This window comes from Phallusia mammillata, chromosome 1, assembly GCF_965637545.1.
Source record: "Phallusia mammillata chromosome 1, kaPhaMamm4.hap1.1, whole genome shotgun sequence".
NCBI lineage: Eukaryota > Metazoa > Chordata > Ascidiacea > Phlebobranchia > Ascidiidae > Phallusia > Phallusia mammillata.
This window is the reverse complement of record NC_137252.1, coordinates 2939330-2967079: the sequence shown is the minus strand read 5'-3', so window position 1 is coordinate 2967079 and position 27750 is coordinate 2939330. Positions and strand designations below refer to the sequence as shown.

Genomic DNA, 27750 nt, shown 5'->3' with positions numbered 1-27750 from the left:
ACAATCGTCAGATTACCGAACGCTTTTCGCGTGCGTTTACGCACGTTGACGCAATACGCAGTTGGTGTACAGCCACTTAAAACCTAAAACAGGTGAAAAAATGCTGAATTGAATGCGACTTGTGTATATAGTACCTCGTATAACATGTTATTTCTGCAAACTTTTTATTGCCTTGTTTCAACTTAAAGCACCTAAATTTATCATGATTATTTTGTAAAATGCATTATTTCCAACTTTGCTTGAGTAGGGGACCCATAAGTTTCTGCTTGCAGAAATAACTAAGATTGTAAAAGAGAGTGGGTGATTTGGGACTCATTACGAAATAAGTGTAGTGCAGTGAGGTGTTTATTCGAGGTACATCTTATGGAATAACACAATGTGCGAATAGGTAGAACTACTAACACTGAACTTTGGCTGGGGTCCGGTTTGGTAGGTGGGGCAACGGAGCATAGGTGTTTATGGTGCTGACTCAGCAATCATTCTTATTATAACCCCAAATTGCTGAGTCAGCACCATAAACGCCTATGCTCCGTTGCGCCACCTACCAGAAATTCCCAGACCGGGCCACAGCCAAAGCTCAGTGTTAGTAGCTCTACCGTGCGAATACGCCGCATAAGACGAGAGTTAAGAAAGAAGACAATCTGTCCGGTTCGCTGTGGTATGCAAGACGATAATCATAGTGAGAGAGGCCGCTACAGTAGGATATATATATATACATAAATATATAGGTCACAGGGCATGTGCAATGGCAATATATGCCAAGCCACCCTTCTCGTTTTATTGTTTTTATTGTTCGACAGTTAAGTTTTTTTTGGAATAAATATAAAATCTTTGCCTTAGTTTATAAACCGTGGCTTTATCGGCCCACAGTCATTTTAACAAGTGTTGGTAGTGTCGTACGTTTCTTCGGTTTTGGAAAACTTTGCACATTATAACTTACATCACTGTAATATTTGTTGCCAGCCTTACAAGTTCAGCCATCTTCAGTTCAGCCTCCCTCCACGCCCCAGTGCCCTGCACCGGGCCCCAAACATCCCAGCTTGACCACAAGCTCAAGTTTTGCTCCTCGACTGTTTTTACCTCTCCTACTGCCACAAGCAACGCCGAAAATTAAATACGTTTTTTTAAATATCTTGTTTTCTACAAATCACAAGACTTACCAAATGTCATGAGCTCATTTTGACCGATTTTCAACGTATTTTTAAAACTTGGTTTGTAGTTTTGTGGTAAACTGGTGAGAATTACCCCAACCAACAATGCACAAAATAATAAATGCATTCGCTTACTATTAGCCACTTATACATAAATTTCATTGGGTTTATTCGCTACATTTTAGATTGTTGATATTCTTGAGACAAAGCCTACAATCAAAATTTAATCAAAATTATTACGAAATATGGTGTTTAACTCTTAACTTAAATGCGTTTACTACTAATGGTTAAGTTATTGCCCAGTATTAGAGCTCATTAGGGGTTTAAGCCATACAACAACGCCGTCCAAAGTAATCGAACTTTAGGCGCCTCTTTTCTTGTTAAATACGACAAGTCGTGGAAATTGTAGTGTCTTTTGCACCGTGGTTTACAAACCGTAGTCTAGGCTATTTAACATAAGAGATCCGGGTGTGGTTTGATTCGAGAATTAGTTAGCAAAGTTTGTCGTATAAAGAAAACTATGCGTCAGGTTGTAGTTGTACGAGATCAGCGATCTCTGGTTTTGTCTCCTTCAAGCCTCAGTGCATTGCAACGAACCGCAAACATTCCACTTTTATTGTTGCTGCATATGACGCAGTGAGAACGCAGGTTTTGTTTTGCTTCCCGACTATTTCAAACTCTCGCACTGCCACAAGCCGTTAAGTCAAATTATGAAACTCTCTTTGGCTTTTATGCATTGTTCAAACTTATACTGCAGCAAAGGCTTATATCTCACATGTCAAAGTTTTGTAAACAGCTTTTGAATGCAACTTTTATAAGTCTACATTTCAAACTTGTGTCACTTAACAAACAGTGTAAAATATTTCACCCGTTTATATGATGAAAAAAATTCAGTTACACCCGTTTATATAATGTGGCCCTCATATCACTAATGATGGCATGAGCAAAACGTTTGAACAATAAAGCATGTCGCTTTTTACGTCTATTTGGGCCGCTATTTTAACCATTAAACTTATGAACAGATCTGTATATATTGTTATTATTATTATGAAACAGACCAACCCTAATAGCCCTAACCGTAAGTATATATATATCTATATATTTTTTTTACAGGTCGTGCAAACCTTAGTACCGCTTTGGGCCCGACTTTTAGTTTTGCAGGCAGCTAGGTTGGGGTTGTAGTTTATTAACGGTAGCGATCTTACCCAGGTTAAAAATATATTTGTTAATTTAAAACAATTACATCGTTACATAGCAACGATATTGTAGGTTTCTTTGAGCTCGTGTTAGTTAAGTTGACTAGATCAAGTTTTGATGCGATGCGTGTTGTTATTGTCAAAAGAACATGAGAAGATGGAACATCATTTACCAAAAAGTGAAACATGCCGAATGTTGTAAGTTATTTTTTGGCATGAAATCTTTGGTAGATTTGGACAAAACTTCCCCAGACGGTAGATAATGGCCACAACTAGGTTGACATGCTGTCATTTGCTTGTTCGAATAATTTACTCAGGGGTAATCAACGTATGTTAAATAAAAAGTAATTAAAGCACATCGAACAAAATTGGTTTGTCGATTAGAAATAATAATAGAGATGCAACTTTATCTACTTCTATGTGAGGGCAAGTCAAGATATTCGCTAAGTCCGCTTGTTAAACCCGTTTAAATTTATATTAATCATGTGAAAATGTAAAAAAAACTTCAAATTTATGTTAAACCGAAACTTTGCAGACTGTAAATGACAAAAATTTGTAGTTGGCCTGTGAAAAACAGATTATTCTCTGTCCGTCAGCGCGCTTTAATTTTCACAGTCGCATCAAAAATCTCAAGTATGTCAAAATTGGCTGATAATTATGTCACAATTTCATTTATTCCCACAAATTCTGTAGTATTTATTTATTTTCTTTTTATATTTCTTGCAACCTAAACCAAATTGTATTTCGTTTTCAAACCCAACACAAAAACGAAATTTTGTTTTGCAAAACGTTATTCGAAACAAAATTTTTTTTCGAATCCAAAAATTCCGTTTCAAATTTCCTTTTACGGCGAATGATTGACAATAATAAAGAAAAGTTACTTTTCACCTGAAAATAAAGTTTTGGGATCTCAGAGCCCAGTCAGTACATTTTTTTTACGGGGTTCGAACCCAGGACACTCCCGAGGACGAATCCCGATCAAGATTTTTTATGTGGGTCAGGAGCGCCAAGCCATTCGGCCAAGTTCCTGCCCAAGCCCAGTCAGTACAATTAATGGTGCAACTCTCCACAGTCCCCTAGCGTCACCATGTGGAAATGTTAAAAAAAATAACATTTTTTTCGTTTTGGACCGTGTTATGACGTGTGTGATTTAAACAGCTGATCGGAAATGGTTTCATATATTTATTACTCGCTTGGATTTCAAACCATATGGTTTCTTGGGGAGTTTAATGGCTGATAAACACTTGCAACCGGAGACATGCTTAATAAATAGTTATATATTGAACAAAATTTTTGAACAAAATTGAGAGGAACTTTTAGAAATGTTACTAGAAATGTGTAGTTTTTTATACTTGATTTACATTCAAACCATTTTCAGATTTTACAAAGTTTAGGGTTTTTAATTAAAACATGGACAACTTGAGTTTGTTAGTTTTGACAGTGCTTTCGTTTGGCTCAACTGGTAAGTGTAGGTTATGCGTTTTGGCCTATGATTAAAAGTTAACGAACATTAAACTGAGCATGTTGTTCTTAACTTTTAACATTAAACTAACCAGATAAGGTTTGCAGGTGTACCTTTCTCTGAAAATGCTAACTTGATGGAAAAATCAATCTTTTATAACTCAAAGTATTGGCTGACAAACATAACCACAACATCATGATTTTCCAGCTTCTGGACTCAGATGTTACAGTTGCAGTTTTACTGACTTTCCACAACCGGGCATAGGACAACCAACATGTAGAGGTCCAAACCCGGCTGCAACTCATCTTATTGATTGTCCTGGGTTCGACTACTGTAGGGCCGTTACTAGCACCATACCCGGTGAGTGTTTAGATTTCTTTGTACGTAATTATTTGTTTTACCACTTTTTATCGACAGCCCAGCACATGTTTGCGTTTTACAGAAACTGTCGATGTCTGTTCAAGTAAGGCAAAATATACATTTCCGTGATTTTCAGGCTTTTTACTTGTTTTTGTTTTTTTTCAAAAAAAGAACAGTCTAAATATTTATTTAATCAGAAGCAAGAATTCCATTCTATTGTCTGCGGGAGAAGGCCATGTTTTTGTAGTAAAAGTTTTATTGCCACACATTTGCCATTTAAAAAGCGGAACGCGATAAAATTTCAGTTTTAAAACAGTTACCGAACCCTGCTGTAAAAGATTTAATTGCCAATAAAATACAATTGTGCTGGTCTCAAAGGTGGTCGTAAATTGAACCATATATTTCGTTTAGGCTTGTTATACTTTCTACTGTTAAGGTTCCGTGAGAAGTGGATAAAGGCCGTATACGTGCTTAGGTTAAAACGGTTGTCGACCCCCTAAAAGACTAAAGTACCAATTAAATAGATTTGTGCTGGTGTCAAATGTGATGATAAATACAATTGAACATTAACTTTAAGCTTGTCAAAGTGAAGTAGGTCTCTACGTTAGGCAAAATGGTAATTAAAAATCTCCATTTTTGTATTTATTCTTCTAAAAGAAAAAACTCAGAATGTTATTGCTTTAAAGTCGCCGGCGGTACGGCCACAAATGCTGCAAGGGCATGTGGAGGTATTCCAGTTACTGCTGGATGTGTCAACACCGCAGGTGGAAGTGCATGCACTATGGTTTGCAACACAGGTAAGAAAAGACATTCTACACATTAAAATCAGTGATTTGTATAAATTAAATTGTTTAATGAAATGGGTCTAACATTTACTCCTCTGCAAACCAGAGTTGTAAGTCGTACTTGGCTCTTTGGGTCCGGCTAGTGCATCGATTTCAAAAAAAGAGTTCCGGCCTGACTTGACGCTTAGCCACATTTGTGTCGTAACATTTTTTTGTAAATTAATAAATGCGTGAAAAATTTGGGGTAACACTTATGAGTAAACATATTTGTTCTAATAGTTTTGTTTTGTGCTTCCAGATGGTTGCAACTCAGGCAGTGGAGCAGGTAAAAAACAATACCGTATTTACATAGGCCCTCCTGTAACAATTTTAATGTTTGTTTTCTAGACAACCCCGATCCAACTAACGGACTAGGTAACTATAAGCCGTGTCTAGTTTTGCAATTGTCATAAAAGCTCTACGTTATTTGTTGCAAACCTTTTTTTGCCCAGAGGTAACAATAATTTCCCTGTGGCAACTTTATGTTTTTTAGGCCATGTATATCCCACCAACAAAACAGGTGCACGCTATGTCGTGTGTTTGGTTTACGATTTGAATGTTTGCAAATAGTATATATTTCAAACCGACATCTTTCAAACTAGAGCTCACAGGATTTGAAGTGCAACAATTTTATTACTTGTTTTCTAGTTACCACAACCAGCGGATCATGCAAAGTGAATCTTATGTTTCTTGTCATGATGATCATTCTGTTCGCGGGATTCCTGCTTAGCAAGTTGTAATTTCGACGATGATTATGGCTTTTATAAGTGTCATGCAATAATTTTGCATAGACTTCATAGATTTAAATCTTGAATTAAAACGTTTTTAAATTAATGTCATATTCTTTAATTAATAATTGTTTTGGTGTGTAGTTTAGTTTTAACAACTTGTGTGTAATTTTTAATTCCGCAATAAACTAGAGATCAATTTTTGGCGCTAGTCGACGTTGACTTAAGGAATTGTTTTAGAATTTATTGAAAAAAAATAATACAAAAGTTTAAATAAAGGTAGAGGTCGTTTGTGAATGATCATTAACGGTTTTTGTTTTTTGTGTCAATCTTGACATCCTTTGCAATGATAACAATTCTAAAAACGTTGAATGTCTGTTTTATGCACATGAGGCGCTAGACCTTTACCGACGATTACTTTTCTGTGCCTGCAATGTCCTCATAAATATTTTACAATTTGCCTGAACAGCATTAGGTCTGTTGCCGCCCGTAAGATTTGAACGATAAAGTTTGCAGTGTCGAATAACAGATTTACTGCATAAGTCAAGTCATGTTTTGAATTCCATTTCAAATGGTACTTTATTACTCTCTCTAGTCGCTAACATAATATTGAAGCAAATTGCGATTCTTTTCCAGCTTGGGCTGCAAATCAGTATCAAGAATTTTTTTGATTTTGATTTTTTTTTCACAAACAGTGTAAAGTTCAACAAACGCATTTGATCATTTTCGTATTGTGGACATGGTATACAATTTGCATTGTGTTTGTTAGTTACAGCAAATTGTACAGAAAGGCGGTAATGTTCGTTGGGACAAACCTTATAAATAAAGCTCGGGTACAGTTCGCGTTCCACTTGTAAAGGACATGTCAAACAAAATAAAAATTTAAATGACAGAATCTTAACTTGTTTGAAGGGGCTAAATTTTTATGCACTGGGCTGTTAGCGGTCGTTCACGTATCTTTGTCCATTAATTTTCCTTGAAACGTTTTTTGTTGGAAGAGCTACTAACGTAAGAAATTTCAGGCAGATGACGTAAAGAGCGCAGTCATTTGAAATTACTTTGAAATTGGGGTAGGGTTGGTAAGTAATTTTACCATAATGAACTGGGTTTTAGGTTAATTTCACTGTTATTATTATTACGAAACCTCAGACCAAACGCAATAGCGCTAACCACAAGTATTTTTTATGCAAATTACGATTAAGATTTTGCGTGCGCCACTTACCACAAATTAGCAAACCTTGCTGCTGTGACTGTTTTGCGACCTTTCCATGGTTCTGGTGACAGTCAACGTCCATGACTTGGCGCGCATCCAAAACGTTTTTTCTCTTCAAATGTTACTAGTCGTGCAAACCTCAGTACCGCTTTTGGCCCGACTTTTAGTTTGGCAGTCAGCTAGGTTCGGGCTGTAGTTTATTAACAGTAGCGATCTTACCCAGGTTTAGCTCATGTTCGTTGTCATTTGAAGGACATAAAAGTTGCAAAATATCAAGTTTTGATGCAATGAGTGGTGTTATTTTCAAAGAATATGAAAAGATAGAACATCAGTTACTAAAAATGGAAACATGACGGATGTTTTAAGTTGTTTTAAGTCCCCGTTCCTGAAGGGCATGTTGTTATTTGTTTATTCGAAATGAGACTATTCAACGTATTGTAGCGACCTCACTACTGTGTTCGCTTATGCGCATCGAAACGTGCCATTTGCTATTTTCTTTTAATCGCTATTGCCTCTTTATAAATGCCGGTTTCGTGTTGCTCTACCTCTCAACGCGTTTCTAAGATGACTCGGACATGGCGCCGCTGCTCAATAAACCTACGATCGCTTCACTATGTTAAATAAAAAGTAACATAAAAGTAATTGTGGTAAGGGTTAAAACACAACGGGGGAATAGAAATTGTGCTATAAGAGATCGAATCCAAAATTCCGTTTCAAATACCTTTTACGGTGAATGATTGGCAATAATAAAGAAAAGTCACTTTTCACCTAATAATAATAATGTTTACGGATCGTAAACTCAGAGCCTATCAGTACAATTAATGGTGCAATTCTCCACAGTCCTCTTCCGTCGCCATGCGGATATAAATAAAATTTCGAAACAAAATTTTAAAACAAAAATTTCGTTTTCATTTTTTGTTTTAGATCGTGCTATAGGAAGTGTGTGATTTAAACGGCTGATCGGAAATGATTTCATATATTCATTACTCGCAAATATTTTCAAACGATGTGATTTTTCTCGGGGAAGTTTAAAGGCACATAGACACTTGCAACCAGAGACATGTTAAATAAATAGAATTTTTTTTACCGAACATATTTGAGAGAATTGTTTAGATATGTTATTATAAATTTGTTGTTTTAAGAACTTGATTTACATTCACTGCAAAAAATTTTCAGATTTTACAAAGATTAGGATTTAAAAGGGAGACATGGTCAACTTGCGTTTGTTAGTTTTGGCAGTGCTTTCGTTTGGCTCAACTGGTAAGTGCAGGGTATGCGTTTTAGTCAATGGTCACAATTTAACAAACATTGAACTACTTATGTTGTTTTTAACATTAAAACTTAAACTAATCAGCTCAGGTTTGCAGGTGTTCCTTTGTCTGCAAATGCTGACTTGATAAAAAAATCAATCTTTTATAACTCAAAAGTATCAGTTTACAAACATAATCAGAAATCATAATTGTTTAGCTTCTGGAATCAGATGTTACAGTTGCGTTTTTACGGATGCGTCAGGAACAGAATCATGTCAAGGTCCAAATCCGTCTGAAACTCATCTTACTGATTGCCATTCGGTGCTCGACTACTGTACGACCGTTACTACCACCGTAACCGGTATGTATTTAGCTTATTCAAAGGTAGCCTGAAACGATACTACAAAAACAAAGATTGCCTTGTATAATGCACTTAAAGTTTCTGACCGACGAGAACAAAATAACCTAATCAAATATGGAGAAAGGCGAATAAATGAAAGGGCTAAATGTGACGTAAAGTTAGTATGTTATGTAACCGTTTCGACACCACGTCACTGGTCGATACACTGTGGATTTCTCATCATTCCAAATCGAGCATATTTAAAAAAAATCAGACACGTTGATTTTGTAAAGAGAACTTGAAACCAACTTCTAAACTTTATTTTCCTAAAAGAACAGAACTCAGATTAATGTTGCTTTTCAGTCGTCGGCATTACGAGAACAGTTGTTACTAGGGTATGCGGGGGTTTTCCAGATGGTGATGGTTGTGAAAACGTCGAAGGTTCAATTATATGCACTATGACCTGCAACACAGGTAAAAAAGACATTGTGCTCATTTTAAAAGCAGTGATTTTCCCAATTTTATCCGTGTAATCAAACTTGTCTAACTTGTACTAGTCAAAGGCTGACTTGTACTCTTCAGCAAACCAAATTTGTTAGTCGGACTAGGCTCTTCCGGTCGAGTTCGGAATTTAATAAAAACAAAACAGACTTAACGCTTTGTCACTTTTTTGTCGTAACTTTTCTTTGTTGATTATTAAAAGTGTGGTAAATTTGGGGAAAAGGTTTACGGGTGAAAATATTTGTGCTAATAGTTTTGTTTTGTGCTTCCAGATGGTTGCAACTCAGGCAGTGGAACAGGTAAAAAGCAAATACGGTATTTACTTAACAAGGCTTTCCTGTAACAATTTCGATATTTGTTTTCCAGACAGTCCCGATCCAACTAACGGACCAGGTAAATATAGAGTCCGTATTTAGTTTCGCAAGTCGAACAATTGATCTAAAATATATTCATTGCAAAGCCTATTCTGGCTGAAGATAACAGTAATTTTCCTGTAACTATTTTACTGTTGTCAGGTAAACGCTAATGCGTTTATTTGACGGTAAAACATTTTACAGTTTGGCGAAAGTTATCGTTTACTGACGGACAAATGTCGACAAATGACATGGAAAAACAATGCTTTGTAACTAAAAAATATTAGTTGGCACACTAAAACACAACATCATGATTTTTCAGCTTTGGGAATCAGATGTTACAGTTGCACTTTTACTGACTTTCCACAACCGGGTATAGGGGAACCAACATGTCAAGGTCCAAACCCGGCTGAAACTCATGTTATTGATTGTCCTGGGGTCGACTACTGTACGGCTATAACTACCACTGGAACCGGTATGTGTTAAACCTTCTGTGCAAAATTAACATAAAATCTTGAACCATATCATCGCTTTAAGTGAATGGTGTGCTCTTATACGTAATTAATTTCCCTTGTGAAACTAAATCTGGGTACAATATGTTATATTATGTTAATAATTTAGTTCTGTCCAATCTATTATATTTCACCTGACTGGTGAACAGCATTAGTACAAAAATAATCACCCACGTATCTGACGTTAAAAAGTATCTTCCTTTTTTTACATTCTTGATACCCTTTTTTATCTTCGTAATATTTTCGTAAGGGCTGTGCGAAGTGGATAAAGACCGTATACGTGTTTAGGTTCAAACGGTTGTCGACCCATGTAGTAAAAGACTAAATTACCCAATTAAATAGATTTGTGCTGATGTCAAAAGTGTTGATAAATATAATCAAACCTTTCTTTTAAACTTATCATAGTGTACTTGGTCTCTACGGTAAGCAAAAGGTTCATAAAAATTTGTCTTTTCGGTTATATTCTTGTAAAGAAAAAAACTCCGAATGTTGTTGCGTTTTAGCCGGCGGCGTTACGGCAACAGCAGTAACAAGGGAATGCGGGGGTTCTCCAAGTGATGCTGGTTGTGTCAACACCGCAGGTGCAAATACATGCACTATGGTTTGCAACACAGGTGAGAAAAGACAATTTGCGCACTTTAAGACCTGTAATTTACGCAATTTTACCTGTGTAGTCAAACTGGCTAATTCTACTTCTCGGAAAACCAAATTTGTTAGTCGGACCAGGCTTTTCCGGTCGAGTTCGAAATCTAACAATACAGTTGATTCGGGCCTGACCTGACGCTTGTCACATTTTTGTCGTAACTTTTTGGGGAACCGTTTATGGGTGAAAATATTTGTGCTGACAGTTTTGTTTTGTGCTTTACAGATGGTTGCAACTCAGGCAGTGGAATAGGTAAAAACAAATACGGTATTTACTAACAAGGCTTTCCTGTAACAATTTCAATGTTTGTTTTTCAGGCAGTTCCGATTCAACTAACCAACCGGGTAAGCTATAAAGTGTATGGTTTCGCTTTTCTTACAATTGGAAAAACAACACTTACACTATGAAAAAAACAATATTTTATAAATCGAAATTATCGGTTAACCAACATAACCACAACATTATGATTTTTCAGCTTTGGGAATCAGATGTTACAGTTGCTTTTTTACTGACGTCCCACCCCCGGGTACAGGAGAACCAACATGTAGAGGTCCAAACCCGGCTGAAACTCATCTTATTGATTGTCCTGGGGTCGAATATTGCACGGCTATAACTGCCACCGTTATGGGTATGTGTTTAGCCTTCTGTGCAAGTAATTGACACAAAATCTTAAACCAAATCATTGTTTTAAGTAAATGGTGTGTTCTTTTAAGTACTTAACTTTCTATTCTGAAAATAAATCTAGGTACAATATGTTATATTATGTAAATAAATAGTTTTTATGTCAAAATCTACTGTATTTCACCTGACTGCTTAATGGATTTAGTACGATAGTAAACACTCACGTATCTGACGTTAAAAATGATCTAACTCCAAAACTGACAAAAAATCTAGCCACAAGAGTTCTAATTCCTTTTTTACGTTCCTTGTTTCCTTTTTTACGTTCCTAACATTTTCGTAAGGGCCTGTGAGAAGTAGATGGAGGCCGTATACGTGTTTGGGTCAAAACAGTTGTCGACCACTGTAGTAAAAGACTTAATTACCAATTAAATAGATTTGTGCTGGTGTAAAATATGGTCATAAATATAATCAAACAAATTTTAGGCCTGTTGAAGTGTACTAGGTCTCTATATAGGCAAAAGTTCATAAAAAATCTGTCTTTTCGATTAAATTCTTCTTAAGACTAAACTCAGAATGTTGTTGCTTTTCAGACGCCGGCGTTACGACAACAACTGTTGCAAGGACTTGCGGGGGTTTTCCAGGTATTACTGGTTGTGACAACACCGCAGGTGTAAATACATGCACTATGGTCTGCAACACAGGTGAGAAAACAGCATTGTACATAAATCTTAAGTCAAACTGTCTATCTTGTACCCTCCGCAAACCAAATTTGTTAGTTAGACTACAGTAGGCTCTTCGGGTCGAGTTCAAAATTTAATCAAAACAAACAGTTAAATCTGGCCTGACTTAACGCTTTGCCACATTTTGATCGTAACCTTTTCTTAGCAAATCTATTAAAGCCTGATAATATTAGGAAAAACACTTACGGGTGAAAATATTTGTGCTAATAGATGTGTTTTGTGCTTTTTAGATGGTTGCAACTCGGGCAGTGGAGCAGGTAAAACAAATACGGTATTTACTTAACAAGGCTTTCCTGTAACAATTTCGATGTTTGTTTTCCAGACAGTCCCGATCCAACTAACGGACCAGGTAACTTTAGAGTCCGTGTCTTGTTTTGCAATTCTGACAAAAGTTCTAATTATTGCAAACCCTTTTTTGCCTAGAGGTAACAATAATTTCCCTGTGGCAGCTTTGTGTTTTTAAGCAATTCAAATCCTACCAACGAGACATATATTTCAAACCGACATTTTTTAAACTAGAGCTCACAGGGTTTGAACTGCAACAATTTTTATTATTTGTTTTTCAGTTAACACAACCAGCGGATCGTGCAAAGTAAATCTTAACTTCTTGTCATGTCATGATGCTCACTTTGTTTGCTGGGTTTCTTATCAGCAAGTTGTAATTTCGACGATACTAACAGCTGTTATAAACAGATTGCCATCCAATAAGTTTGTTTGTAGAGTGTTAAAATCCTTTTGAAAAACTGCATAGCACAGATTTCTTAAATTTAAATCTTAAAATAAAACATTTTTTGAAATTAATGTAACATTCTGTAATTAAATAATTATTTTAATGTGTAGTTTAATTTTTAACCACTTTTTAAATTCCGCAATCAACTAGATTACCATTTTTGGAGCTAGTCGACGTTGACATTAGGAATTGTTTTAGATTTTATTAAAAAAAATAATAACTTATTGTTCACTGGCTATTAGCAGTTGTTCGCGTATATTTTGTTGCATGCCTTGCAAGTTCAGCGAGCAACGATGTCAATGCCGGATTAACCATTAGGCAGGCACGTGCTTACAGGCCAGTCAAAAATCCAGGCCACTTCAAAATCAGTAGAATGATTTGACAACACTGATAATTCCAATTTTTTAGTTGGTAATCCTGATTTTCGGGCCACTTATAAATTGTGCCTGCAGGCCAGCAGACCCTTAATACAGCACTGCCGTGTGTTTAAATTCAGCAATTTTGAAATCCCCACAGTACCGTGATGGCCCAAATGCGCGAAAATAGCTTCTTCGATCACCTACTCTTTTTTACAGCCAAACAACTGATTTGGAGTTGGACGCACTCAGCGAAAAGTCGCATCGTTCGGATCCTGTGTTTAGAAACGCAGCCACTTTCGGAACGTAAATTCGGTCCAATTACAATCGTCAGATTACCGAACGCTTTTCGCGTGCGTTTACGCACGTTGATGCAATACGCAGTTGGTGTACAGCCACTTAAAACCTAAAACAGGTGAAAAAAATGCTGAATTGAATGCGACTTGTGTACATAGTACCTCGTATAACATATTATTTCTGCAAACTTTTTATTGCCTTGTTTCAACTTAAAGCACCTAAATTTATCATGATTATTTTGTAAAATGCATTATTTCCAACTTTGCTTGAGTAGGGGACCCATAAGTTTCTGCTTGCAGAAACAACTAAGATTATAAAAGAGAGTGGGTGATTTGGGACTCATTACGAAATAAGTGTAGTGCAGCGAGGTGTTTATTCGAGGTACATCTTATGGAATAACACAATGTGCGAATAGGTAGAACTACTGACACTGAACTTTGGTTGGGGTCCGGTTTGATAGATGACACAACGGAGCATAGGTGTTTATAATGCTGACTCAGCAATCATTCTTATCATAAACCCTAATTGCTGAGTCAGCACCATAAATGCCTATGCTCCGTTGCGCCACCTACCAGAAATTCCCACAGCCAAAGCTCAGTGTTAGTAGCTCTACCGTGCGAATACGCCACATAAGACGAGAGTTAAAAAAGAAGATATATGTATAGGTCACAGGGCATGTGCAATGGCAATATATGCCAAGCCACCCTTCTCGTTTTGTTGTTTATTGTTCGACAATTAAGTTTTTTTTGGAATAAATATAAAAACTTTGCCTTAGTTTATAAACCATGGCTTTATCGGCCTACAATCATTTTAACAAGTGTTGGTAGTGGCGTACGTTTCTTCGGTTTTGGAAAACTTTGCACGTTACACATCAATGCAATATTTGTTGCAAGCCTTGCAAGTTCAACCATCTTCGATTATGCCTCCTTTCGCGCCTCAGTGCTCTGCAACGGGCCCCAAGCATTCCAGTTTGACCGCAAGCTCATGTTTTGCTCCTCGACTATTTTTACCTCTCCTACTGCCACAAGCAACGCCGAAAATTAAATGCCTTTTGCAATGTCTTGTTTTCTACAAATCGTGGCAAAGTATGCTATTCCCAACGTCACAAGACTTACCAAATGGCATGAGCTCATTTCGACAAATTTTCAACATATTTTCAAAAATTGGTTTGTAATTTTGTGGTATAGTGGCGAGAATTGCCCCAACCAACAATGCAATAAGGTACCTGAAGGTATATAGGCCCGGAAGGTAATAAGGCCCACTACTCATATTTTTTGATATACAAGTAAAAATGTTTCCGTTTCGATATAATTTTTAGATTTATACGAACTTACAATGATTTGAAAAGTTTTGGACCTATAAGTTCAGTGTATTATTTGCTACCACCAATCCAAATTCAAAAGTGTTTGTTTGCAACTTTTTATTATTTAAAAAAAAATTTGGTTACAAAAATGGAAAGGTTTTGTTTTTTCGAAATGAAATCCTGTTAAGATATATCAGAAAGGGGTCATTTTAGCTTAATTTGAGCATCATCCAATCTGAAAAAAAGAATTACCTCAAATAAATTTTATTATAGTTTTGTTTGTCAGTCATTGCTGGCAATAAGGCCCAACAAATTTTTGTCTTTTTCTATAGTGTTTTTTATGGCAGAGGCGACTGGTATGCAAAAAAATGCTTTGTTTCTTTATTGGGAATGAGAGTTTTAACAATAAGTTTTTGTTTAAGTTTTTGGAATCTGATCTTTCTTTTGGTGTTATTGGTGATCTACTGTCAAGTGGTTGTTTATTCGTTGTTGTTAGTACCTTTAGATTAACAGTTATATGTCTTAAAGTTAATAACGATGCTTGGTTGAACTTGATTTGGACCGAAGCAAAGCATAAAATAGTCTGATTGGTTTCTTGACCTTTTAAGAAAGCATAAAAATGTTGGGCCTAATTAACAGCATAGGTATTTAATAAGGCCCCAGTTTTTAATTTTTTTAAACTGCCATATTACAAAAACAAAACTTGCAAACGCCCTTAAAGTCTGATGGATGATTACAATTGACCGCTACAACCATCATGCCAAATTTGGCCTGAAACTCTTAAATGGTTTGTCAGTTATGCCCAATAGTTTTTTAAGGGGCCTTGTTAGCTGCAGGTACCTTACATACTAAATACATTCGCTTACTATTTGCCACTTATACATAAATTTCATTGGGTTTATTCGCTACATTTTAGATTGTTGATATTCTTGAGACAAAGCCTACAATCAAAATTTAATCAAAATTATTACGAAATATGGTGTTTAAATCTTAACTTAAATGCGTTTACTACTAATGGTTAAGTTATTTCGCAGTATTAGAGCTCATTAGGAGTTTAAACCATCGCTCCATTGTTTCATTTTTAGTAAAATAATTTCGTTTCCAACAGAAGTTCGGTGATGCAATAAGGCCGTCCAAAGTAAACGAACTTTAGGCGCCTCTTTCCTTGTTAAATACGAGAAGTCGTGGAAATTGTAGTGTCTTTTGCACCGTGGTTCACAAACAGTAGTGTAGGCTATTTAACATAAGCTTTTTCGTGGTGTTCCGGGTGTGGTTTGATTCGAGAATTAGTTAGCAAAGTTTGTCGTATAAAGAAAACTATGTGTCAAGTTGTAGTTGTATGAGATCAGCCATCTCTGGTTCTGCCTCCTTCAAGCCTCAGTGCATTGCAACGAACCACAAACATTCCACTTTTGTTGTTGCTGCATATGACGCAGTGAGAACGCATGTGTTGATTTGCTTTCCGACTATTTTTAACTCTCGCATAGCCACAAGCCGTTAAGCCAAATTATGAAACTGTCTTTGGCTTTCATGTACTGTTCAAACTTGAACTGTAGCAAAGGCTTATAATCATTATGTCCAAGTTTTGTAAACAGCTTTAAATTGCAACTTTTGTAAGGCCACCTCTTGCAAAGTTTTACTTCTTTACAAACAGTGCAAAAAAGTGCATAATGTAAAAATGACTAAATGCGAACAAATTTGCATTAAATTTGTTAGTTATAGGGCTGTTATCAAAAAAAGGTTTACTTTTTCAAATAATCAAATATTTTTTTTCTTTTTTTCCCCTTTTGCTTGAATAACTTTAATTATTTCTGGGTGTAATTAATACTGCAATGAACAGTACAATTTCATACTTTTTAGTCCAACGTTTTTGGGGAAATGCGTTAATGTACAGTAATATAATGCTGAAAATATATGTTGCAGTTCTTTTGTGTAACCGCAATTTCATAAAAATGTCACCAATGTGTTCAAGTAAATTTATTTTTCACATATTTTAAGGTTTAATGCATCAGAAAAAATTGTTTGATTATTTGAAATGTGTACAAAATTATTTAATAAATTTTCAAACAATTAAAAATTTCAAATAATCAAATAATTATTTGATTGATAACGGCCCTAGTTAGTTACAACAAATTGTACAGAAAGGTGTTAATGTTCGTTGTGACAAAACCCATAATAAAGTTCGGGCCCAGTTTGCGTTCCACGTGTAAAGAACATGTCAAAAAATACAAAAATGACAGAATCTTAACTTGAGGTTAACTTATTGTGCACAGGCTATTAGCAGTTGTTTGCGTATCTTTGTCTGTTAATTTTCAGTGAAACGGGTTTTTATTGAAAGAGCTACTAACGTAAGAACTCACAGTAGCCAGGCTTGCTAATTTCCGGCAGATGACGTGAAGAGCACAGCAATTTGAAATTTACGGTGAAACTGGGGTAGATTTGAGGACAAATTTTAACATAAAGAACTGTTTTTAGACCAACCATAAAAGCCTTATAACGAAGTAGTTTTGACACAAATTGCATATAAAATTTCTCCCCTACTTACCCGAAACTTGCAAACCTGGCTACTGTGAGTTCTTATGTTAGTAGCTCCACCTGTTTTTTTGCCCTTTTTTTTTTTTTTGACCATGACTTGGCCCGCCCCCCAAAACGCTCTTTTTCTCCTCAAATGTTACAGGTCGTGCAAACTTTACTGCCGTTTTTAGCCCGACTTTTAGTTTTGCAGTCAGCTAGGTTCGGGGCTGTAGTTTATTGACAGTAGCGATCTTACCCAGGTTTAAAAAATGTTTGTTGATTAAAAAAGAATTATGTCGTTACCTAGCAACGATATTGTACGCTTCGTTGAGGTCGTGTTCAATACGTGTTGTTATTGTCATAACAACATGAGAAGATAGAACATCGTTTACTAAGAAGTAAAACATGTCGGATGTTGTAAGTTATTATGCGCACCCTTTTCCTGAAGGACATGTTGTCATTTGCTTGTTCGAAATGTTTACGCAGGGTTATTCAACGCATGTTAAATAAAAAGTAATTAAAGCACAACGAAGAAAATTGGTGTGTCGATTTGAAATAATAATAAGAGATTGTGCTGCAAATTTATCTACTTCCATGTGAGCGCAAGTCAAGATATTCGATAAGTCCGCTTGTTACAACCGCTTAAATTGATATTAAATATGTGAAAATGTAAAAAAAGTTGTGAAAAACGTTTAAATTTATATTAAACCGAAACTTTTCAGACTGTAAAGTGTGTATGACTAAAATTTGTAGTTGGCCTGTGAAAATCCTTTGACTTCATGTTAAACAGTTTAGGTTTCACACCCAAAAGAACTGTCTCTGGCTGTCAGCGCGCTATAATTTTATCGGTCATGCTCTGCAAATAATGACGAAGCGCGTTCCTCATTTTTGATTTGATGATTGAAATAAACTAAAAGTTTGCAGACTATAACTAAAGTTTTGCAAAACATCTTTTCATTAAAATTTTGAATTGGCTTGTGAAAGTGAAAATGCAATCATTGAAATTAACTGATTTCTACACAAATAACATCATTACACTTCATAGTGGCATAAAAAAACTCGAGTATATCGAAATTGGCTGATAATTATGTCGTAATTTTAGTTATTCCCACAAATTCTGTAGTATTTACTTATTTTCTTGGTGCAACCAAAACCAAATTGTATTTCGTTTTCACAACCCAACACAAAAACGAAATTTCGTATGCAAAACGTTATTCGAAACAAAATTGTATTTCGAATTCAAAAATTCCGTTTCAAATTTCCTTTTACGGCGAACGGTTGACAATAATAAAGAAAAGTTACTTTTCACCTGATAATAAAGTTTTGGGATCGTATACTCAGAGCCCAGTCAGTACAAGTCCCCTAGCGTCACCATGTGGAAATGTTAAAAAAATAACGAAAACTTCGTTTACATTTTTTTTCGTTTTTGACCGTGCTATGACGTGTGTGATTTAAACAGCTGATCGGAAATGGTTTTATATATTTATTACTCGCTTGGATTTTTTAAACGATATGGTTTCTTGGGGAGTTTAATGGCACATAAACACTTGCAACCGGAGATTTTCAGTAAGGTATAAATAGATATATTTTGAACAAAATTATTGAACAAAATTGAGAGGAATTTTTAGAAATGTTATTAGAAATATGTAGATTTTTTATACTTGATTTACATTCAAACAAATTTCAGATTTTACAAAGATTAGGGTTTTTAAGTAAAACATGGACACCTTGAGTTTATTAGTTTTGGCAGTGCTTTCGTTTGGCTCAACTGGTAAGTGTAGGTAGTGCATTTTGGGCTATGATTAAAAGTTAACAAACATTAAACTGAGCATGTTGTTCTTAACTGTTAACATTAAACTAATGAGATAAGGTTTGCAGGTGTACCTTTGTCTGAAAACGCTAACTTGATGAAAAAATCAATCTTTTATAACTCAAAGTATCGGCTGACAAACATAACCACAACATCATGATTTTTCAGCTTCAGGAATCAGATGTTACATGTGCACTTTTACTGACTTTCCACAACCGGTTATAGGGGTTCCAACATGTAGAGGTCCAAACCCGGCTGCAACTCACCTTATTGATTGTTCATTGGGGGCCAACTACTGTACGACCGTTACTGCCACCGTAACCGGTGAGTGTTTAAATTTCTTTGTACGTAATTATTTGTTTTACCACTTTTTATCGACAGCCCAGCACATGTTTGCGTTTTACAGAAACTGTCGATGTCTGTTCAAGTAAGGCAAAATATATATTTCCGTGATTTTCAGGCGTTTTACTTGTTTTTTTATCAAAAAAACAATATTTATTTAATCAGAAGCAAGAATTCTTTCAAAAAAATTTTTCTTTAAATTGTAGAAAATTTTATACCCAACAACTTTCCCAGAGAAAGTTTTTGCCTATCTTCTATCGATTTTGCATAAAACCTTAAAGAGCAAGAGCATGTCTAAACATTAATTTTTGTCAAAAAGAATCCAGCAGTTAAAGGGTTGGGCGGACCGCGATAAAATTTTAGTTTTAAAACAGTTACCGAACCCTGCTGTAAAAGATTTAATTGTCAATTAAATAAAATTGTGCTGGTGTCAAAGGTGGTCGTAATTTGAACCATACATTTTGTTTAAGCTTGTTATACTTTCTACTGTTAGTTAAGGTTCCGTGAGAAGTGGATAGAGGCCGTATACGTGCTTAACTGCTTAGGTTAAAACGGTTGTCGACCCCTGTAGCAAAAGACTAAAGTACCAATTAAATAGATTTGTGCTGGTGTCAAATGTGATGATAAATACAATTGAACATTACCTTTAAGCTTGTCAAAGTGAAGTAGGTCTCTACGTTAGGCAAAATGGTGATTAAAAATCTCCATTTTTGTATTGATTCTTCTAAAAGAAAAAACTCAGAATGTTATTGCTTTTTAGCCGCCGGCGTTACGGCCACAACTGTTGCAAGGACATGTGGAGGTATTCCAGATATTGCTGGATGTGTCAACACCGCAGGTGGAATGGCATGCACTATGGTTTGCAACACAGGTAAGAAAAGACATTCTACACAATAAAAGCAGTGATTTGTGCAAATTAACTTGTTTAATCAAATGGGCCTAACTTTTACTCCTCGGCAAACCAGGGTTGTAAGACGTACTTGGCTCTTTGGGTCCGGCTAGTGCATCCATTTGAAAAAAAGAGTTCCGGCCTGACTTGACGCTTAGCCACAATTTTGTCGTAACATTTTTTTTAGTAAATTAATAAAAGCGTGAAAAATTAGGGGGGAAACACTTACGAGTAAACATATTTGTTCTTATAGTTTTGTTTTGTGCTTCCAGATGGTTGCAACTCAGGCAGTGGAACAGGTAAAACAAATACGCTAATTATTTAACAAGGCTTTTCTGTAACAACTTTTTGTTTGTTTTCCAGACAGTCCCGATCCAACTAACGGACCAGGTAACTATAAGTCCGTCTCTAGGTTAGCAGTTCTCATAAAAGTTCTATTTATTTCGAACTTTTTCAGCCTAGAGGTAACAATAATTTCCCTGCGGCAGCTTTATGTTTTTTAGGCCATGTGTATCCTACCAACGAGACAGGTGCGCGGTAATGTCTTGTGTTTGGTTTACGGTTTGAATGTTTGCAATCTCTTTCAAACTAGAGCTCACAGGGTTTAAACTGCAACAATTTGATTACTTGTTTTCTAGTTACTACAACCAGCGGATCGTACAAAATGAAATTCAACTTTCTTGTCATGGTGCTGGCCCTAGTTGCTGAATTCCTGTTTAACGAGTTGTAATTTCGAAAATGAGGGCTTTTGTAAATAGAGCTAAAGTGTCATCCACTAATTTTGTTTGTAGAGTGTTTAAACCTTTGAAAAACTGCGTAGCACAAATTGCTTAAATTTAACTCTTAAAATAAACATTTTTAAATTTAATAATTGTTTTAATGTGCTTTTAACATCTTGTGTGTAATGTTTGAAATTTTGCAATAAAATGGAGCTCTAATTTGACAATGACTTTAGGGAGGAGTTGTTTTAGAATTGATTGAAAACAAAATTACAAATGGTTAAGTGAAGGTAGAGGTGGTCTGTGAGTAATGATTAAACGATGTTTGTTTTTTGTGTCATTTTTGACAAATTGTTTACAAGAATAACACTTCTGGAAAACTTGAAAGTATGTTTTATGCACATGGGGCGCTAGAGATCTTACCGACGATTACTTTTTTGTGCCTGCAAGACCTTATAAATATTTTACAATTTGCCTGAACAGGGTTAGATCTGTTGTCGCCCGTAGGATTTCAACGATAAAGATTTCAGTGTTGAATAACAGTTTTACTGAATAAGTCAAGCTATGCCTTGAATTCAATTTTAAAGAGTACTTGATTACTTTCTCTTATCCGGCAGCATAATATGAAAACAAATTGCAATTCTTTTACAACTTGGGCTGCAAATCAGTTTCAAGAAATTCTTTGATAAAGGCAGATGTCGTAGGAATTTACTTCCTGACTTAGGAAATCGGTTTACGCAGACTTAATGTAATGTAAAGATCCCTTTTGCAGGGCGTGTATGATTTAAACGGCTGATCAGAAATGATTTCATATATTTATATTCAGCTTCGAATTTCAAACGATTTTTTTTGAGATTTTAAAGCAAACAAATATTTGCAAGCATAGAGATGTTAAAAAGAACTTTATTTACTTTCATTTACATTGATAAAAAAACAAATCCAGGTGTTACAAAGAATAGGATTTTGAAGTGAAACATGGACACCTTGAGTTTATTAGTTTTGGCAGTGCTTTTGTTTGGCTCAACTGGTAAGTGTAGGTACAGCGATTTTCCCAATGAATAAAAGTTAACAAACATTAAACTAATCATGTTGCTCTTAACGTTAAACTTTAAACTAATCAGCTAAGGTATGCAGGTTTACCTTTGTTTGAAACTACTAACTTGATTGAAAAATCTATCCTTCATAACTCAAAAGTATCAGCTAACAAACATAACGGTGTAGCTGCAGCGCGTCTACCATCTATATCAGGGGTGGGCAACATACGGCCCGCGGGCCGGATCCGGCCCGCGACGGGATTTTGAGCGGCCCGCAGACAGTTTCTGGTCTTGCATGATAATGTGGCCCACGGCCACAGTCTTCCGCAATCCCCTACTACTTGCTTACTGCGTCAAATTGTAGTTGTAACGGTCAGTAACGCTCCCCACTACCAAAAAACTTTCCCGCCGTTGTAACCATCGCACCATACGTCCATTGTTACGACATAACTGCCAACCTTGTGGGTGTCCTGATTTCTCGGTTTTCTTTCTTTCCACACGTGTAGCCTAGTTAGTGTTTCAGCAGTACCTAAGTCTGTGGTGTATGCATTAAATTTGCTGTGGTGAATAATTTTATGTTATATCAGTTAGATTGTTTGGACTGTATTGTAATTGCGTTCTTGATTGTATTTAGTTTAGGTGGTCAAAAATCCGTTTTAAATCACTGGATAAATACGCGATTAATATATCGATTCAGGAATCCGGCCCGCCAAGTACTTCATTTTCCCATATCAGGCCCGCCGACTGGAGAAGTTGCCCGCCCCTGATCTATATCCACCAATTGTGCCCTTTTTGTCGCGCTTTATAAAGTCTGAACGTTGCGCAGATATTTCCGACTTGGTAAATATTTTATCGCAATTGTGCTGCTACGATTTTGCCCGGTGAAATAAACTCAACTCAACTCATAACCACAAAATGATAATTTTTCAGCTTCAGGAATCAGATCTTACAGTTGCACTTTTACTGATCCATCTGTTACTGGTATAGGAGAACCGACATGTAGAGGTCCAAACCCGGCTGAAACTCATCTCATTGATTGTCCTGGGGACAACTACTGTACGACCATAACTAGCACTATAACTGGTATGTTATTTAGGCTTGTGTGTAAGTAATAAGCACATAAAGCCTAAACCATTTCATCGCTTTTAATGAATGGTGTGTTCTTTTAAGGAATTAACTTTTAATATTCCATTTTAAAACTAAATCTAGCTGAAATATGCTACACGATGAAAACAATTTGATACTATCTCTTTAAGTCCATCTTGTTGTACTTCAACTGGCTGATAAACACTCTTAGCAAACGTAAACACTCGCGCATTGTGTTTATTTAGACGAAGGCCAAATGTTGTAAACGGGACTTAGTGGACAATTTAAAATGTAGCCTGAAGCGACACTACAACAAACAAAAGTTGTTTTCGTTACCATTTATAAAACAGTTGATATACCTGACCAACAAGAACAAAATAACTAAACCGGTTATAGCCAAAAAAGGCGAAAAAATAAAGGGCGAAATGTGACGTAAAATTGGTGTGTGATGTAACTTTTTTGACACTACGTCACTGGTAGACACACTGATAATGAATTTCTTATCTTTAAAACATCGATCAAATTCAAACAGATAACCAGACACGTTGACTTTTAAGAGAACTTAAACCCGGCTTTTTAACTTTATTTGCTTAAAAAAGAGGAAAACTCAGAATGTTATTGCGTTTTAGCCGGTGGCGTTACGGCAACAGCAGTTACAAGGGTATGCGGAGGTTCAGATGCTGCTGGTTGTAACAATGCCGCAGGTGCAAATACATGCACTATGGTCTGCAACACAGGTGAGAAAAAAGCATTGTACAGAAATCTTATATGTGTAGTCAAACTGTGTAACTTTTACTCCTCGGCAAACTAGATTTGTAATTCGAGCTTGGCTTTCGTGGGGACATATTAGTGCACCGATTTAAAAAAAAAGCTGATTTTCGGCCTGACTTAACACTTTGCCACAATTACCTTGTAAATTTTTCTTGGTTATAAAATAAACGTGATAAATTTGCGGGAAACACTTGTAGGTGAAATTATTTGTGCTAATAGTTTTGTTTTGTGCTTCCAGATGGTTGCAACTCAGGCGGTGGAGCTGCAGGTAAAAAACAAACAAATACGGTATTTACTTAACAAGGCTTTCCTGTAACAATTTTAATGTTTGTTTTCCAGACGGTTACGGCCCAACTGACGAACCAGGTAAAGTATGAAGTCCGAATTTACTTTTGCAAGTCTTACATTTGATCTAAAATGTATATATTTATTGCAAAGCTTTTTTAAGCTGAAGGTAGCAATAACTTCCTTGTAACGGTTTTACTGTTTTCGTGCTAATTTTCCCTGCCATCTGACCAGGTAAACACTGATGTTTGTTGAGCTAAACGTTTTACAGTTTGGCGAATGCTAAGGATTGCTGGCGTACAAATAGACAAATTAAATGACATTTTTATGGAAAAACATTGTTTTATAGCTGAAAAGTATCGACTGACAAACATAACCACAAAATGATAATTTTTCAGCTTCTGGAATCAGATGTTACAGTTGCACTTTTACTGACGTTCCACCACCTGGTATAGCAGAACCAACATGCCAAGGTCCCAACCCGGCTGAAACTCATCTTATTGATTGTCCTGTGGTCGAATATTGTACGGTCATAACTAGCACCGTCAAAGGTATGTATTTAGCCTTCTGTGTAAGTAATTAACACTTAAAATCTTTTGGTGTGTTCGTTGATCTGATAAAAATTCGTAAGGCGGTTCTACAGAACCGGTGCAAACCTGCTGAACCCACCACTGGATAAAGGTCGTATACGTGTTAAAACGGTTGTCGACCTCCGTAGTAAAAGACCAAAGTGCCAATTAAAAAAAATTGTGCTGGTGTCAAATGTGGTGATAAATATAATCAAACATTTTCTTTGAGCTTGTCATAGTGCACTAAGTCTCTACAGTCGGCAAGAGGTTCATAAAAAATCTGTCTTTTTGATTTTATTCTTCAAAAGACTAAATTCATAATGTGTTGCTTTTCAGCCGACGGCGTTACGACAACAACTGTGGCAAGGACTTGTGGAGGTATACCATGTATTACTGGTTGTTTTAACACTGCAGGTAGAAATACATGCACTATGGTTTGCAACACAGGTGAGAAAAAACATTGTACATGAATTGCGTATGTGTAATCAAACGTATCTAATTTTTACTCCTCGGCAAACCAGAGTTGCAAGTCGTACTTGGCTGTTGGGGTCGGGTTGGTACATTGATTTGAAAAAAGAGTTCCGGCCTGAGTTAACGCTTTGCCACATTTTTGTCGTAACTTTTTTTTAGTAAACTAAAAAAATTGTGGTAAATTTTGGGAAAACACTTATGTGTGAAAATATTTGTTCTAATAGCTGTGATTTGTTCTTTCCAGATGGTTGCAACTCAGGCAGTGGAGCAGGTAAAAAAGCAGTACGGTATTTACATAGGCTCTCCTGTAACAATTTTAATGTTTGTTTTCCAGACAGACTCAACCCAACTACCAATCCAGGTATATTATAAATTTCATGCTTAGTTTCGCATTTTTAACATTTGGGAAACAAATATATTCGTAACAAAGCTTTTTCAAGCTGAACAATAAAATGTGGTGTGTTTAATTTGAGGTTTAAATTCGTAAATATAATCACATTCCAACAGACGCGTTTCAAACTAGAGGTCACAATTAGATTTGAACCGCAACAATTTTAATATTTGTATTCCAGTTACCACAACAAGCGGATCGTTCAAAGTGAAACTCAACTTTCTTGTCATGATGCTGCCTCTGCTTGCAGGATTCCTGTTTAGCAAGTTGTAATTTCGAAAAAAGGGCCATTATGAATAGCTTGTCATCCAATAATTTTGTTTGTAGAGTGTTTAACCTTTTGAAAAACCGCTCAGCTCAGATTTCTTAGATTTAAATCTTAAAAAAAAAACTTTTAAAATTAATTTAACATTCTGTAATTTAATAATTATTTTATTGTGTAGTTTAGATTTTAACGAGTTGTGTGTATTTTTTTATTTGCAATAAAATGGAGTTCCAATTTGGCGCTAGTTTGACAATGACTTTGGACAGAGGTTGTTTTAGAATATATTGAAAAAGAAATTACAAAAGTTTAAGTAAAGGTAGGGGTCGTTTGTGAGTGATGATTAACGATTCATGTTTTTTGTAACAATTTTGACAAATTCTTTGGAATGATAACAATCGAATTTCGATAGCCTGTTTCTACACATAGGGCGCTAGTGATCTTCACATCACACAAAACGTTAAATAATAACTGGCGGTCGAATCGCAGTGCAACTGTTTCTGAAACAGCTGGCAAATAAAGAAAGAAAGTTTCCGCATATGGTGATGTCAGTGCAGAGCTTACTTTAACTTTTGGTTTTGATAAAAAAATAAACAAAGCGTAGGGCGAATGGAAACAGTGTAAAATGTCGACAGTTTACATGCAGGTAATACATGCTCTAGTCTATGCCTTTATAAATGAATATTTGAACAACATGTAAACTATCCAGAGGATTTGTTGTAACGGATCAGAATTTAAATTATGACTTGAGTAAGCTACGGCTTTTTTAGATTAGCATTACTTTTTTTGCTTATTGTTTTGTTTGCCAACTAGGAAAATCATTATCATTCATTCATCATTTTTCTGTCCCGCTTAATCCTTTTGAGGGTCGCGGGGGCAGCAGCTCAAGATTGAGCCTCCACACCCCACGGTTTTTCACCACCTCCCTCAGTTCCATCAGATGAAGTCTAAGCGATTCCAGGCCAGGCTTTTACCTTGATCGAGCCATCGAGTTCGAGGTGGCCCAGTGGGCCGCTTCCCTTTTGGTTTTGCCAACAAAGATTGTTTGGGAAGCCTTTTCTGAGGCATTCTGTTAACATGGCCAAACCATTTCAGCTGGGATCTTTCGATTCTCAGAAGTAGAGGATCGACGCTCAGAGATTTGCGGATTTCGGAGCTACGTACTTTGTCCAGTAAAGTAACCCGTTCAACCCTACGCAAAAACCTCATTTCAGATGCTTGTACTTGAGATCGCACCTTCTCGGTCATTATCCACGACTCATGACCATAAGTGAGTATGGGAATGAAGATGGTTTTAAATACCGCCATCTTCGCCTTCTTCGACAATTCTCGTTTCATGACAACCGAAAGCTGCAATGCCCCCATCACAGAGCTTGCTTTTCCAGTTCTGACATCAATTTCGGTGTCTTGTCTCCCATCACTTGTAAATGTGACCCAAAGATATTTAAACTTCTCTACCTGTTTCAGTGAAACTCCATCTACTTGTAAATTGCACTGATCAAGTTTTCTGGAAAGATGGAGTACCTCAGTTTTCCTTGTGCTGATTTTTATCCCTGCGGTGTTACATGCAGCAGCAAAGCTGTTTAATGAGTGTTGGAGGCCAGATTCAGTTGAAACAAGCAAAACCAGATCATCTGCAAAAAGCAAACGACTAATTTTAAAGCTTCCAATCGTGACACAATCATCAGTTTGGCTGCACTTGTCAATCCAGTTCATGTAGATAACGAAAAGAAGTGGTGACAATACACATCCTTGCCGAAGACCAACCCCCACATGGAATGGTTTAGTTTGTTTGCCGTTCACGCGAACACAAACCTCGGGCTGATAGTAAAATGACTAAATGGCCAGCAACATCAAATGCCTTCTCAAGGTCGACGAAACATGCGAATACGTCTTTGGCATATTCCCATGATTTCTCGAAAACTTGCTTCTATGTGAAGATTTGGTCCGTAGTGCTGCGACCGGGACGAAAACCCACTGGCCCTCCTCCAGTTTTGTTTCCACTATTTCTCGGCCTTTTCGTTCAA

The 27750-nt window shown here is 36.3% G+C and overlaps 1 protein-coding gene across 1 annotated transcript; it reads left to right on the top strand.

Moving 5' to 3' along the window:
• The first annotated feature begins 8133 nt into the window (after positions 1-8133).
• LOC145232876 (uncharacterized) lies at positions 8134-25837 on the top strand. The gene is made up of 14 exons (XM_080097552.1): positions 8134-8194; positions 8402-8545; positions 8888-8998; positions 9298-9324; positions 9392-9418; positions 9701-9853; positions 10394-10504; positions 20408-20434; positions 20499-20525; positions 24429-24581; positions 24936-25046; positions 25315-25341; positions 25405-25431; positions 25643-25837. Exons 1-14 carry the CDS (start codon positions 8143-8145, stop codon positions 25732-25734), a joined length of 1089 nt encoding a protein of 362 aa, XP_079953678.1. The 5' UTR covers positions 8134-8142; the 3' UTR covers positions 25735-25837.
• The last annotated feature ends 1913 nt before the right edge of the window (positions 25838-27750 follow it).

Excerpts from the sequence above, each read along its gene's own strand:
- LOC145232876 (XM_080097552.1), top strand. The coding sequence starts at position 8,143 with ATGGTCAACTTGCGTTTGTTAGTTTTGGCAGTGCTTTCGTTTGGCTCA. Across the intron at positions 20,435-20,498 it reads CAACTCAGGCAGTGGAACAG|ACAGTCCCGATCCAACTAAC; the intron begins GTAAAACAAATA and ends TTTGTTTTCCAG. Across the intron at positions 25,047-25,314 it reads CACTATGGTTTGCAACACAG|ATGGTTGCAACTCAGGCAGT; the intron begins GTGAGAAAAAAC and ends TGTTCTTTCCAG.